The sequence below is a fragment of the Lingula anatina genome, chromosome 1 (assembly GCF_051362555.1).
Source record: "Lingula anatina isolate TDL-2025a chromosome 1, LinAna3.0, whole genome shotgun sequence".
NCBI classification, from domain to species: domain Eukaryota; kingdom Metazoa; phylum Brachiopoda; class Lingulata; order Lingulida; family Lingulidae; genus Lingula; species Lingula anatina.
The window spans coordinates 66800096-66816065 of record NC_141767.1 but is presented as its reverse complement, the minus strand read 5'-3'; the positions used below and the strand labels follow the sequence as shown (position 1 = coordinate 66816065).

Genomic DNA, 15970 nt, shown 5'->3' with positions numbered 1-15970 from the left:
AGCACAACCTCCGCCAAGACAACTTGATTCTCATTCTCATTTATCTGTATTAACTAGTTTATTAATAGATTAACTCAATTCTCATTAGTATTTATTATTATTTAATTAATTTATCAAGTACCTATAATCTCACAATTATTGATTAATTAATTAATTTAGAAACTAATTTATTAACTGCTTAATCACCACCCAAATATAGCCCCTTTCCGACCTATTTTGAAAATCTAATCAAAGTCCCTATCTTTTTGCATGTTGTTGCTAACAGACAGACAGACAAAAATAATAATTTACAATTATTTTATCAATGGATCATCGCCAAAATATAATCTTCAAAGTTCAATAAACAGACAAACAAAGTATAAACGTAACCTCCTTGGCGAAGGTGATTAATAATAGCCCCATTTTGTTACCAGGTAGACTTGTACTTAATTGTATTTTTTATGTAATTAGGGGTATCTGCTGCCTTGTTTTAAGGTTTAATACTAACAATATGCACTGCAATGCGCTTTTTTCCTAAGTTGTTTCTGTATAAAAATGAATATTATCCATGTGGACCTGCGTTCAGAAATGGATATCTTATCTTTGTGATTCTGATGTATTTCCCCCTTGCCACTTGTAGATACGGTAAGGAAATACAAAGGTTTTTTTTTTATTCAAGTATATTTTTGCTCCAATAGAGAGGGTCCAATTGGGGGGGGGGCAGTGAACACAGTTGACGGGATAAATAAAAACATATATTCACAAAACACAGTTCACAAGTAAAACTTTGTTCATATGTCAGCGATAATGCGAGTCGAAATCCCCTGAAAATCATGAATCGCCGTGTATAATAACTTCGCTGAATCAAAGCCCCATTCACGAGTCACGGGATAACGCTTAATAATATGAGCCTTTCACGCATCTCGGGAAATAAAAAGTGGCTTTTCACGGGTAACAAAAATACCCAATGGGACAATAGATCTTTCTAGTTATAAGTAAACCAGGAAGTGACAAAGCTTACAAAAACGCGCTCGCTCAACTTACCCTTATGTTATCACTTGGACTTTAATCCAGGGTCTGCCTATCAAAAACCTGAACTACGCGGGACAAATAATGTTTTTGTTCCTTAGTAATCGAACCCATGTTTGACCTAGTTGCGTGATATCTCATAACCAGTACGAGTAAAGAACATGGCCGAGTCAGACGTTTCCGAGTTGACTTGGTCAAAAGTTTATTACTCTACCGAGGAAGTGGTGGAGAAATTCAGTCTTCCTTTCATTGTTAAAGTGGCAGAAGGTTTTTACGGCGAAAGGGATTATGAATCGTTTTCTTCAGATGACATATTAAAAATCTATGCTAAAAAGTCGCTTCAGAAGGTGGAGGCCCGTGTACCCGGAAGTTCTGAAAATGTCAGCATACCTTTAGCTTACACCGGGGCGGTAAAGATTTTACCTTTAATGGGCGAACATCATATCTATTCGACGATCGGGGAAGCAATAGACGAGGAAATGCCTTCGTTTCTGAAAATTGGGAAACCCATATCTCCTCCACAACGATTGGGGCATAACGTGCGCACAGGGACTATTTTACAAATTGATAAGATTGAAAAGAGGATGACTCCCAAGGGTATTCAAGAATTTGTCCTGTGTCATGGAGATGGCAGAGACTTATGTCTCCCTAGAGACTTTGAAGGTGATTTCACCGTAGTACCAGACACGCAGCATTACAGACTAAGTGATGTCATTAACCAGAAACCGTTACCTTGCAGGATAAAGATCGTCGGTGGACGAGAGAGGTTGGCTCTGTCAAAAGACGTGCAAGAAGGAATTAGCAACCTGGAAGACTTTTCCGGGGAATTCACCCTGATAAAATTATTCATGCAAGAAGTTTTAGTCGCCAGTACACAGATTCACGAAGAAGGATGCCCAAAACAGTCTTTGATCTCAAAAAAGAACATAACATTAATTCCTCTCTCTCCGGTGTCATTAAACGTCAGTTTCTTTGTAGCAGAAGAAAGTCCAGATTATCATAGAATTATTGTGAAAAGTTTTGGAACGGAGATCGACGTCAGTCAGGTAACCGAAAGATGGTTTTGTTCTATGACTTCCCCACTTTTACTTCTTTAGTGATTTTATGTGGTTTTTATTTTAAACAAATATATTAGTGAGTGTCGGCCCAAATACAGTAAGTACGTATTTTAAGTCGCAGTCCTACTGAAATTGATGAACTAACTGTTCCATGACAAAACAGCATTCTAGCACTTACAGCGGCATATTCCCTGGGAACTTCATTGGGATTCTATCTATCTTTGCAAAGCAACAACGAGTTATAAACATTTTGGCTTAATTTCTACTATTTTAGGTTGATGACGATGAGGCATACATTGAATATGTGACAAAACCGCGTAGTCGCGTCTATTCTGATTCGGCTTTGAACCCGCCAACAGTACCACCCCGTTCACATACTGGAGACGGGTATATGCCAATTATCGCAGGTAATGAAAGAGAAATGAAAGCTTTTATTTTTGTTTGAAATGGGCGTTTATTTCTTGTGATGGCGTGCTAGCACGTACCACAGTAGGCCTAGATGGGCATATTGAAAACAAAACAAATGTCACATTAAATTTTAAAAGATTATAGATTCATGACAGCAGTTTTTTTTTCAGAATATTTTATCTTTATATGGTGCAATACGCACCTGTTTATTGGCTACATCAAAATGTAAATAATGATTCATCCACTTGCGACGCCTTTTGAACGTACCTGTATATTGGCTGTCAACATCTGAAGCACACTGGTTATCGTGGTCTTCCTTACTTATCGCCAGAAACTACTAGTTTCCTCAGTAGGATCTTTGATTATGTCAAATGTTATTAATATGTCCAGTTGTGACTAAATAAAAAATTTAAACAGATAGTTGATCCACAACACTTTTGAGATGTTTAGGAAATTCAAAACAGTTAGTAGAGGATTTTAGAACTTCTTGCTAACCTGGCTTTGATTCGATAGTTTTGTATTTACGTATAAAAAGATAAAATACAAACGAGTGCTATCTGAGTGCCTCTTCAAAATTTAACTGATAATGTCTGTCTCAGACAAGAACTTCAAGATCTTTGGATTTGTGATAATATACTTGTCTCAAGATAAGGATACTTGGCACGGAAAAAAAGTTAAACTTAATGGGGTTCCTTATTGATGCTGCCGGGTTTGTACTTTATTTCGACCTTGGATCCTCTCAATAAAACGTAAATGGGTTTGCTATAAACTAATTTCTCTAGTATCAGAGAGATTTAGCCAAAATAATAATAATAATAATAATAATAATAAATTAATTAAATAAAAAATAAAACACAAAACTAACACGCACATACATGCACACACACACACACACATAATTAAACATTGCCAAGTAATATAATAAAAGATGGATTTTAATACCATGGACATTGACAATATTGGTTCCTTAACATTTTTATGAGACACGTGAACAGTTCTTTGGCATGTTGTATAACTGATTCACGTGCTTGCATCTTGATAACGACAAACTTGACCCCATTTCTTATTTTTATTCCAGAGTCCCAGGGAGATGAAATGGATTCCGACTCTGGAGATGGCTACGAGGAAATTGACGACGACGACTTGGAAGAATTAAAAGCGAGTCGGGCCCGAAGAGAAGCTCGTCAAGGTGAATGGTTTTGTTTTATAAAGTAAATGATGTCAAAGCAGTAAAATACATCCCCTCATGAAAAAGCACTATAGGATCCTATAAGATCCTATACGATTCTATAGCAAATTGGCCCAATTTCCTATGGGATCCTATAGGATCTTATAGGATCCTATAAGACTTTTTCGTTAAGGTCGATAAAAAGAAATAAAGTAAAGTTAATTTGTAATTATGAAAATAGCACAATCAGCACATGATATGGACACTTAAGTAATAAACCAGCTTTATATAACAAAATGGCTTACGCTAAAATCAATAAAACAGCAAAGATTATACGTGAAAAAAATTCAAAATATTTGATGTTGGACAGAAAATTTATTCATTGTCTTAAAAGTTCCCAGTGCATCAATGTAGGTTTTAAGACCATAGTTTTTTATGAGCATCGTAAAATACCTAAGTCATGTTGATTTATAGGGGTTTATAGGAGTCTGGCACATGCTTTATGATTTTTGGACGATTTTTTTTTTTTTTTTTGCAATGTGCAATTACAGCTTAGCGTGCTGAACTCCATTGACGTCAATATTCAGTTGATAACGCTTACTTCCCTTGTTAACTGTAGTGATTAAAATGGGCAGGAAATGACTGGGAAAGACTAGGAATTATCATTTGTTTCATTTTTTGGCTCCAGAATGGAACGTTGTCCTTATAGGAATTTCGTGAAAGGAGTGTTTTAATTTTAAAGTGTCGAAAACGCCGTAAAGTCCGTATAACGCAGTGGTTTCTAACAATAATTATAATGACCAATATTCACTAGGGACTTTAGGGTGTGTTCTTCTCAGGGAAATCATAGGGCAGATCGGGAATCTCTCTCCATTACGTATCATAGTCCTGTTTTGTCGTTATAATGAAAAATGAAAACAAGGTAATAATAATTGCACGGTCATGGTTTCATTTTTCAGTACTTTTTGAAGGCGAAGAGGATCAGCATGGATACTTGATTCCAAAAGTGGACGACCAGGTACTGGTAAAAGTACTTTAACATTTTCGTCAATAATCATTGGTCAAAAAATGTTAATTTAGCAGTATGAAATACTGGTTCTAATTAACAATTAAAAAAATTCGATAAATTCAGTAAATATTAAAGATGCATACAAAGTCAATTTTTTGTCACAAAAACCAACCAAATGCCAGCATATAGTTTCAAGTAGTATAACTAAGAGAATTGCCAAAAGGCATTGTTTAACTTTACCCGAAAATGATGTTTGAACAGAAATTTCTGCCAGCATTCTATGCTGTATGTCAATGGGGCAGAAAATTAGGTCACGAAATTAGGTTAAATTTCCAACCAAAAATTTTAAGAAAGGAGCAGTCTAAAGCTCTTTTATGACTGATCGAGTGATCTATTCAGTTTATCCCTTGGCATGTCGAATTTATTTGAGTCGTATAAGAAAGTAGTAAAAGTGGTTTACATGTGTTACTGGGAATCCACGCTCCACCGATGCTCGGTTCGTATGTACCTTTAAACGTATGTATTCATTAATTTTTTCGTGTGCTTATTTATATACTTTGAATAATTTTAGAATGAATCTAATGATTCTGAAGATGGTCAGGGAAACCCCACCAAGAAAAAGCAAAAAGCCCCTAACCTGAAGAAAGCCTTAGGTACTGTTCGAGGTTTTGGAAAATCGGTTATTGCCACCCTCCATCAACACTACGCTGTCTTTGGCGGCCATCAGCACCACTCTGGCAGTGGCGCCTTGAAGACGATACCCGCGGAACCACCCCAGCGACCACCAAAACCAGCTAGACTTAGGGAAAGGGTGCCCAACGCTGTGCCGTGTCTGCCTTACCCAGAGGGAAATGGATTATCGGGCGAGCATTTGGATGACGAAACACCGCCTCCGATTATACCGAGAACGCCAAAAACACCGACAGCTGCTAGTCCCAAAACCCACCAATTTTCTCCAACGTCAAAAGAGTTCTGGTTTCCGTCGGGGCGTCAGAATCAGGAACAAAATCTTCACCAGAATTCTAAAACGAAAGGCGATGCAGATGGCTTAGATTATGAACTACTTGATGAAAACGTAATGACTGAATTAAGAGCGAAATCAAAGGCAAACGTAATGACTGAATCAAAACCAGTGGTTTTTAGTGCTCCTCCATCCCGTTCGAAAAGCGAAAAACCTAGACCAGCGTTGAAGCCAAAACCTAAGCCTAAACCAAATAGGCAACTTTCAGACAATTCTCTATTAGGTGACAAAAGAGAAGACATAAGCACCACAACCTCCAGAGAATCAAAAGTCGTTCCAACTGCCACAATATCGCCTTCTCAGCATATAGCACGTGCTGAGGCCATGACCACAACAGCAAGCGTAAAACCGACAGTATTGGCTGCGATCCTACAAACGCGTTACCAGAATGAAGAACATGAAAATACACCATCACAGATGGCAGAACACATTCAACAGCACAGGCAACAAGAGCATCATCAGAGCCTGGTCCACGAACTGTCACAAACACTTGTTTCTAGTGTCAAGTTGAAACAAGAATTAGATTCGCAAGTACAGCTACGACAGCGTGAAGAACCACACCAATCACAATCTCCCTCCTTTGACGAGCTGAGGAAATCGCTGCCCTATCCCAATAAAGTGACATCAGACGACTCTGCTCCATCAATCAAAGAGTATGGTGATGTCCCCAGCGACCTCTCGATGCTAACTGTGGACGGATTGGAAGCTGTCCTGCAGGTTTATGGCCTCCACAACGCGGCCAAGATATGCAAGGTGAACGAGGTGGATGGTGCGCTCTTCATGCTACTCACAGACAATATTTTGAAAGAGGATCCTTTCAACCTTAAGCCTTTCGATATTCTGAAAATTCAGAATATTAAAAGAGGCTGGAAACCAAAACAATCAGCACCATCAGCGAAATCATTCAGATCTTAAGACAGGCACGTTTGGCTTTTTTTTTTGACTCCTCGGACATTTTTTAAGCAAGAGAGCTCAATCATAAAGATCAGACAGAACTATAACTAAGCATGAGGCAAAACTTTGTGTGCTAGGCCTATAATGTTGTTATTTTTGTTGAAATATTTTTGAAATTTTGCAAGGATTTCGAACTTAGTTCGTTTCTAGTCTGTGATGGAGAGGGGGGGATGCTTATGTATCTTGCTATCGAAACAAATGGGTCACAACTGTCTGTCATGAATGGTGGTAAATATCGATCGTGATTTCTTAAAAATTATCGTTACATCAATTTTGAAATCGAGTCTTTTGTATCGAGCAATTTACCCTAGAAACATATCCTAGAAAACTATGGTTTTTGCTATTATTTGCCATAATACTGCATTATTTTTGCATAATATGTGTTACATCATTAACGGTGGCTTTTAGTGATTTTAATTATTAAAATAACTTGATAATCACATGGACTCAGAGGCGTGGAAGTTTTTGAAATTATCCCTTCATATGTTCAAGAAAGTAACATTTCACTTATAAATGATCATGTATTGGATATATCAGAGAAAAGACTGGGGAAGGCCACAGGGCCTTTTAAAATAGAAAGAACTGGACGTTCTATCGTATCGAAGACTTGCAGTAAGAAATGAACCCAAGGGTGTTTAAATGCTATTCCGTCGAAAAAAAAAATTAAATTTCTCTAAATAAATCTCTAAATAAATAAATAAATAAATAAATAAATAAATAAATAGACCTAAATAAATTATGAAATACATAAATAGCATACGCTTACCATGTTAAATTTTTTTAAAATTAAAACGGGCTTAAGGGCACTATTTTGATTGCATACCGTCTTTGCAATTTTGTAGTAGGCCTACGTAAAAAAGAATAATATTATACGAACGTTTTTACGGGTGTTATTAATCTTTTCTGTCCCATAGTCGGCTCTCCATTTCTCTGTACGGGCGATACCCGTCCCAATACCCCGACCAACCCTAACCAACTAATCATATGGGACCCCGGACTTCGTTCCATTCCTAGGACTCTAGCCATTCCTGCCACACCGGCTGTCTGCACTGTGCAGTAAGGTCTACTGCTTTTAATATTTAAGGTTTATTTCACATAGTAGAAAACAGGCTCGTGCATAATAAACATCTATATCTTAGTCATGCAATACTTGTAGTCTTATGCTAGCTTACGATCAGTGCTGTGAGCAGTTGATTTAGCATTAAGACCGCACCTATTATGACTATGAAATACTTGCCATGTATGTGTAGGCCTAATAACGGTGCATATCTACATATGTAATTTTGGTGCTACTTATCTATGTATTTTTTTTATATTATTGCTATTACTCTATATGTCTTTTTTTTATATTTATATTATTGCTATTACTCTCTCTCTGTACGTTTCACCAGCTGTCTGGTGTAGAAGGTATGAATAAAACATATACATTACTTTTAAAAGGTGTGAAAAGGTGATTTTAAAGACAGTACAGAAAACACTGACCATCAGTGTTACCAGATAAGTTCTTTGCCACTTACAGCACCAGGAAGGCCACACTATAATATTTACACACGCCTGCTCTATAAACCCAGTACGCATGCTTTTCTACTGACCCAGTTCTCATTCAGAAAGTGCATGTGCGTCATTGCCAGCTTGCAACCCGGCCTGTGACGCTCGTATTTATTCTTCTCGTTCAATATTCGGACCTTATTATACACATGACAATCGGGAACACAATACATTCTTAATCTCGGCCAGAAAGTCTCGTAGCTGGAATCTGGGTCAGTGGCTATCACCCCCAGTGATTGGAAGAGTTCATTTCGGTCCAGTGTGTAGTGTAGCATGGATATATGCCCGGGGAAGGGGCTTGAAAACCAGCCCTATCTCCCTCCTGATCAACCCATCCCTGACTCGGCTCTTGCTCGACGTGGTGCAATATCTTTTTGTTCCAGCAACAGCTACTATACTCAGCCACGGTTTGAGGTAAGTGTCAAATACGACAGGAGATCCAGTGCTCGTGGCCACACTGTTTGCTGTTGTGAATACATTGTTGTAGACATAATAAAGGCTTCACCTACCTGGACATTGACTAATTTATATATAATGATACACGAACTTTTAAGAACATGTATCCAGATAATTATTAATTACATTTCCATATATAATTTTTTATTAAAAACTTTTTTTGTAGAAGACATTAGGCAGTTATAAATCCTGGAAATTGACCACATACTATTATAATACAGCTGCAGATAGATAGAAAGTGGAGTACGGTAATTACTCGCACTCTTCAAACACCTTGCTTACTGATATATCTTTATAGTTCTTATTAATTACTTGTCTCAAAAAAACAAATGTTGGGACATTAACCAATACTTGCTGTGTAGAAATTTTACAGATTAAAGTAACAAGTAGCATTCATTTTGGAAATGTAATTTAATTAAATCAATCTTGATCAAAATTTATTTGTAAGAAGGGTAATTTCCCATCAAAATCATGATGCACACAAGGATACATACTCACACTGCTGATGGTAGTCATTAATTTATATTTTATAACTAGCGTGGTCTGCATTTTGGATCCTGTCCTTTTTATGCTATAAAACATAATTTAATATTTCCTTCTTTGCACTTTTGATAAATTCACATTTTTTGTTTGTTTTGATGCAATTGATTAGTTTTCACGTAAGGACAGGTTCTTTGAAGATTTAATAATGCTCATAACCCATAATATTCCTTTTTGAATTATAATGTCAGATTTCAATTTTATTTAGATCACACCTTTGCTGAGCAGGGAAATAAAAAGTGCTATTTCATATCCAAGATATCTTATGATGACACTACTCGCAGTTATTGACAATCTTTTATCTGTAAATCAAACCTTTAAATTTTTTTCGTAGTTAAGTGATATTTGGGTATTATGAGAATTACCAAAAATTAAATTATTTTAAATAAATATTTTTTGAAGGATTCAGGCCAGTTTCAAATGTAAATCAAAGCAAACAGCATGGCTTTGTAGCTATTTGGAACTGGTGAGGTGACTTTTTACTTTAGTGATAACAGATATAGGACTCATGGCATTTAAATTTTAAGTAATAACATTACTGGTATGCTTTTTATGTTTTTTTTTTTTTTTTAACCAAAAAGTTTTAAAAATTGGCAGAGATCAGTACGAAACTTGGCAGAAATAAGTTTGAATACCAATGGGCAAGAATTGTATTGAACTGCTTATAATTGCCATTAATAAGTTATGCTTTGATTGCCTTGCTACAAGTACCTCTATGGCGTTGTTTATGTTAGACTTATCTTCTGCCTGCTTACGTATGTAACCATTGTGAAACAAATAAACGAACAATGCACTTTCTTGTTACATTAGACCAGTTATTGATCATATATAGAAGATGATATGTGTAATGTAGCAACCCAAAGTGATAGATTAATCAAAATGATAATTGGATCATTGACTATTGAATTATAAATGTTTTATTGTTGGGACAGTTTTGAAATAAGATGCCATCATAGAAGCCATTATTATCCCATTGAATTCATGATAAAACCCATGTCCTAATCATTGTCCAGTACAGTTTGCCATTTTTGGTATAACACAGCTTGCAAACATTGGTATATTTGAACCTGTTGCAGATATTGTAGGGACTTTCCTCTGGTATGCATTTCCATCTGTTGTGGGATGACTGAGTTTGCTGATGTTACTGTCTTCATACAGGACAATCTGTATCATTTAAGCACCCCAAATAAAACATGAGGATTGCTTCTCTGCATTCATTATTGGTCAATATATATTTGACTTTTGAGAACAGATTTCCACTGAAATCTCTGTCCCATGTGTGATGTGCTTTGAGTGTAATTTTGTTAAATGTATTTCATGCATTAAGGATCTTGACTTTCTATAAAAGGATATGTAGAAAATTTGAGGCAGACCCACCCAAAGCTTTCTATATGTAGTATTTTATGCCTTATGCGATACTGTAATACTAGTATATGATCTACCTTTTGTTCCATGACCATCAGCATTTGTGTTGCAAGATTCAGTAACCACCCTGGTATTGGTTGCTGACATCTCATCTTTACCTGGTATTTGAAATTTGATTAATAGAGAGTTAATTACAGTGCCATTTCTGCTTTTTTGTGGCAGATAGCAATAAGTTCTCCATCATATCTGTGCAGGCAGACAGAGGCTTTACCTAGGTAGGCTCCCTGGTAACCTTAGGAAGCCCTGTACTTTATATAATCACTAAAACAATGTTTAATGTAACAAAAAGAAGTACTTGTTTTTATGACAGAATCTTCATCTTGAAGCAAAAGTTTGTAAAAACATCAGAAAGGATTGCTCAAACAGTTGCATTTCCCAAATATTTAGTTCCATGGAGGCCTGACTGGACCATACAGAATTGTGAGCATTGGTGGGCTTTTGCTGCTGTCCTCAGGCTTTCTCTCCTTTTAATATAGTTTTACATAGTTTTACATATTTTTTCTCACACCGATATCTTACAGCATCTACAGCAGAAAATGTGAGGGATTGCTCACTGTGGCTATCAGAATTTCACAGATTGAAAAAAGAAGCTATTTTTGCTCCTCTGTCTCTCTTGTCTCAATAATAGATAATCTTTTTGACATGTATGACATAAATAGCCAATCAAGCATTAATAGCTATTTGTATTGCTTATTAATATGAAAGTAATTCATGTTCTTGTCTCAGTAATCTTCCGAACATACAGAAAGTGTCAAAGCAGACAGTGGTTGGAACTTCCATTACAGTATGCTTGCTGTTCACTATGATGCTATCACAATACAGAATCAAGTTTTGCAGGGTTTAATTTGGAGATCCTAGTACTTAAATCATGGACTGATTTTCCAAGCACAATTCTCCATCAGTTTGTCTCCCATGCCTGAACCAAACTCCTTTTTAAAACTGTAATTTGTTTTGGTTGAGATTAATAGGATGGGGTTGTTGAAAATTCAGTACTTGCTTTAGTTTCTCAACAAGGTGAAATTTTCCCGAGAAAAAGCAATTTTTTCCTTGTCATGAATCATTGCAATTGGATTAGATGTATATACCATTTTGATTCAACCAAATAACTCTAAATTATTGACCACCTTCCATTCACTAAATATTATAAATCTAATGCACCAAATCATAGTGGCCTCAATTTCACATCATTCCTTTTGAAACTTTTGTTTATGACATATGAGCCCCCAATAACAATGTTTCATCAAACAAAAGCATTATTTTGCCTCTTTACTAATGAAATCAGAAATAAGCCTTGAAAAAAGAATGAAACTGGCAACAAATTGTAGTGCTAATAGGTGTTAAAACGGTATTAATAGCTGATCAGGAGAGGGAGGTCTGTTTGAATTCGAAAACACAATTTTTAACACCAAAACACTGTTGTATCAGTTTAAATTTACAAATATCCCCAATACATTTTTTGATTTGACAGTATTATCTCACAACATGACAAAGTTTATTTCTGCAAGCCGATAAGGGAATAGATCCAAATGTATCTATCTATCTATCTATCTATCTAAGTTAATGGCGCATTGCTTTCATTTTGAATGAGTTTTGAGGTCATCAGTAGACTTCTAGCCCCTTATTATTCAGTGAGGTTTAATAGTGTTATCGAAATGATAAATCTTGTTGGATTTTCTTCTTTTGAAACTTATTTTTGAAACAAGAATTTCATTACTAGTACGTGTTTCACAGAGAATTTACATTACATTATGGTTTTTGTGTGCAATACAGCATTGGATCAGAAGGTTGCATGGATATCTCAATTTTGTGGTTGCAGGGGTGTTAAATTTGTTCCTCTGTTATGTGTAATCTGGTCAAAGATTGGACTTACTGTGGTAAGAAAATGTGGTAAAATTGAACGCTTGGATGCTTTGTACGCTTTGCTGCTCTTGCTATTGATAAAACTTGACCATTGAATACAGTCATACCATGGCTCACTGCCACATCACAGTTCACAGGTTTTAAAACAATAAAGTAGTAATAAGGTAATCAAATGATTTGATAGAAGCTGAATGCATCTATTGACAGGTTAAAAAGTTAATGGAAAACATATTGACTTGCCTTGGAGTTGTAGCCAACAGAATAATTCACAAAGCCATCAATCATTGATGTCTTCATTTTGAATTGCCATGATGTGGCCTTTGTTCGAATCACAGGGAAGGGTGTTGGTATATAACACATATTGTTATCTAGCTCTCCAGTTCTCTACAATTTCTGTTCACTGTTTTGAAAAATTTTCTATTGTTATGTATCATTATGAATTTGGTTCCAAACAGTAACCAGGTTTATTGTTTGGAAAATATTACTAAGTCAAACACTGAATTTTAGTTGTTAATGAAGATTTCAAGTTACAGAGGTAACATCAAAAATATCTTTATAATTAGAGAAATGTTCATTATATAAAAATGGTCAGTTTGCATGAAGACAGAAGAAAAGAGATGAGAGCTTCTGAATCATTAGTTACAAAAAAGCTGATCCAGTTTTTTTAGAGGCAATAAAGATAAATGTGTGGGTGTGCGTGTGCGCATAAAATATATAAAAAGTGAGTTTGCAATAAAATGAAATAAAAAAAAAAAAAAAAAAAAAAATTGAGGTTTTCTTGGCCCCTTGACTGATTCTACTAATGCTACTGCAATGAATTGCCTAGTGCTGATGATTTATTGATTTCTATTCAACCTCTGCTAATATTGAATTATATGGATGAATCTCCCTGTGAGATTCTATCATTTCAAGGTAAAACATTGCTAGAATTCTGCCAATTTAATGGTGTACAGTTTTTTGTGTGTTTTATTATTGAAACTTTATTTTAATATTTTTTGAAATCGGAAATTAATCAGTTGTATGCTCAGAAACAATTTGACTTTTGAATTTAGTTTTTTTTATTGACATCCCCACCTTTTTCTTGTTGGCATCCCCACTCTACCCTTTGAATTTGTTGCATTATGTTTATAATGCAATATAGATAATGCAGAACATTTGTTATAAAAGAATATTGAAAATATGTTGTACATAAAGACACTAAAGATTTCTCAATTTGTCATATTAAAAAAAAAATTAATGAACCACATAGGCACGAGGCAGTATATGTCGAGAAATTAAATTTTAAGGCCGCATTCAGAACAACATTACAGATCTGTGGATCAAATATGGCCAACCCATTTGAAAGCTTCATGCATAATCCTCTAATAGACACTCAATAGATTCCTCATGGAGATTACTCGGCAAACTTTCAGGTGGGTCAGAACTTTTTGATCCCTCGATCTGTTAGTCCTCAAATCAACTTTGGTAGTGAATGCGGCCTTAGTCTAATTCTATCTTTTGAAACCAGGGGTCTTTTTAACTAGGGCTTTATAGTTCAGTAACTGGTATGAATTTAAATGATTGTCCTTTGTGACACAAGATTAACCCATAGTAGTGCAAATAATCAAGCACTCCACTCGATTCATAACAGATCCATGGAGGCATGGCCAATGTTTTAGATCATCATTTTCTGTACTTTAGTGAAACACTATAGATTTATTTAAAACTGAAAGAGACCTAAATATGGGTGTTAAAGCCAAGGCCAATTTGCTGTTTTACCACTGTTTTAAGAAAATGATCCTCAGTTCTAAGAACCCACTGGATCAAACCAGAAGCAGTGGTCAGTAACTGACAAAAAAAAAAAAAAAAAATCATGATAAAAAATAAGTGGCATTTAATGTTGGGCCATTGCTTATGTCACAGACTGCCTAGACATTTATATGACCCTTACATTGACAGGTGTGACATGGGATATTGAGAGGCAGTTTCAAAGAAGTCTTTCCGGGGCCTAAAAATGAATATAATGATAACTTCTAATCATTTGCAGCCATTTTTCTGGGCATTGTGATTAATTCAGGGATTAACGAGAAAAGCGGAGGTTATCAGTAAGCTATTGACGTCACTGATGCAGTGTGTGTCAGATAGTAATGCCTCTGCTGTAATATTCATTCTGCACATGCACCTGTGATGTCAATACCTGGTTGATAACCTCCGCTTCTCTCGTTAATCCCTTAAAAGTGATCAAAATACTGCAAATGACTACAAATTATTATAAATTATCACCTAGATGGCATAGTGTTGCATTACATCAGGTCTAAAGTTTCCCTCCTTTGGTGACGTAGTTGTGACTGTAACATTCTGAGTGTCACATTTTACTAAGGATGGTGCATAATGAACATTCAAATGTTTCAAGTGAGTAAAAGTTTGTTTGTAAAAATAAAATAAGAGATTTTTTGATGTTGAACGCATTTTATAGGTACTTTCTATTGGAAACAGTGTTTTAATAACTTTATCTACAAAATTTTCATTATTCAGCCATCAAAAACTGTCTACATATGCTTCCTCATATATAGTGTTATGAAAAGGGATATATCAGATATGAATTGTGACTTTTTCTTGGGGGGGGGGGTTAGTTGGAACATGCACTGGGGGTGAATTTGGGACACTTAAGATATTTTGGTACAACAGTTATTTTTAAATCTTAGTCAAACTGGCTAATTTTGGTAGTTAGTAATATGTTATAGCTGCTATTTTCTGTTTGAAAACAATGTTGCATACACTGCAATACTGATAAAACATTCATGGAAACCGATAGGCCTATTGTCTTGAAACTCACAGGAGTGATCAATCTTTCCAATATTTATTCTGTTTTTTCTCTTTTTTCAGCATATTTTATCTACAATCAATGGCAGATTTGGGGGGGTCCCCCCCTTTCAATTTTTGGAAAAAAAAAATCACACCAAGGGGATCCCCTCTTGAAATTATAATTTTGACTAGCTGAATCATAGTTGTAAACTGTACAAATAACACCGTTTGCCCTCTAAAATACCAACACTTCATCAGGCCCCGAACCCCATGCCAAAGGGGAGGAGGGTTGCCTTCACATCTGCAGACCCCCCCACCCTTCAAAAAATCCTGGATCTGCCCCTGCACCATTATACAGATAACATGAAAAATGTGTCATATTTTGCTATAAAACTTGTAGGACTGATTCAGAGGACTAATACACAGATCTTGATTGGTTTAGTTTAGGTGAGGTTGTGCCTTTTTTTAGAGGAGGATAATTGTGTGGTTGGGTACAATCACCCAGCTGGGCATCTGAAGTAAGTCAAAGGCCATGCTTGACTTGAATTATGTAACATAGATAGGGATGTGCGCTACTCAACACCTAGGTGTGAAAATAGTTTGCCTGTGAGGAATGCGTTCTCGTTCTGGCTGAACACCTCAAACTCCACAGGGTCTGATACAGTCATTTTGGTCACAGAGTAACATATATCTGGCGAGCAATTTAATTTTCATAACTTGTGTGCAATTTA

At 35.8% G+C, this 15970-nt stretch overlaps 2 protein-coding genes across 10 annotated transcripts in view; both read left to right on the top strand.

The window, feature by feature from the left end:
- The first annotated feature begins 1040 nt into the window (after nt 1-1040).
- Nucleotides 1041-7066, top strand: LOC106169966 (uncharacterized). Its single transcript, XM_013549650.2, has 5 exons — nt 1041-2054; nt 2341-2473; nt 3553-3663; nt 4602-4660; nt 5223-7066. Exons 1-5 carry the CDS (start codon nt 1170-1172, stop codon nt 6585-6587), a joined length of 2553 nt encoding a protein of 850 aa, XP_013405104.1. The 5' UTR covers nt 1041-1169; the 3' UTR covers nt 6588-7066.
- A 1026-nt stretch (nt 7067-8092) lies between these two features.
- The window catches only part of LOC106169704 (high affinity 3',5'-cyclic-AMP phosphodiesterase 7A), a 41595-nt gene continuing 33717 nt past the window's right edge, over nt 8093-15970 (top strand). For 3 of the 9 annotated variants that reach the window (XM_013549326.2, XM_087018135.1, XM_087018125.1), the window contains exons 1-2: nt 8440-8588; nt 8797-8878. Coding sequence is in view for 2 of the 9 variants with exons in the window: in XM_013549292.2 (XP_013404746.2) it covers nt 8448-8588 (141 nt within the window). In the remaining 7 variants the exon portion in view is untranslated. Of the gene's footprint in view, nt 8589-8796; nt 8879-15970 lie in introns of all 9 variants that reach the window. The other 6 variants (XM_013549292.2, XM_087018090.1, XM_013549300.2 and 3 more) reach the window with 4 other exon arrangements.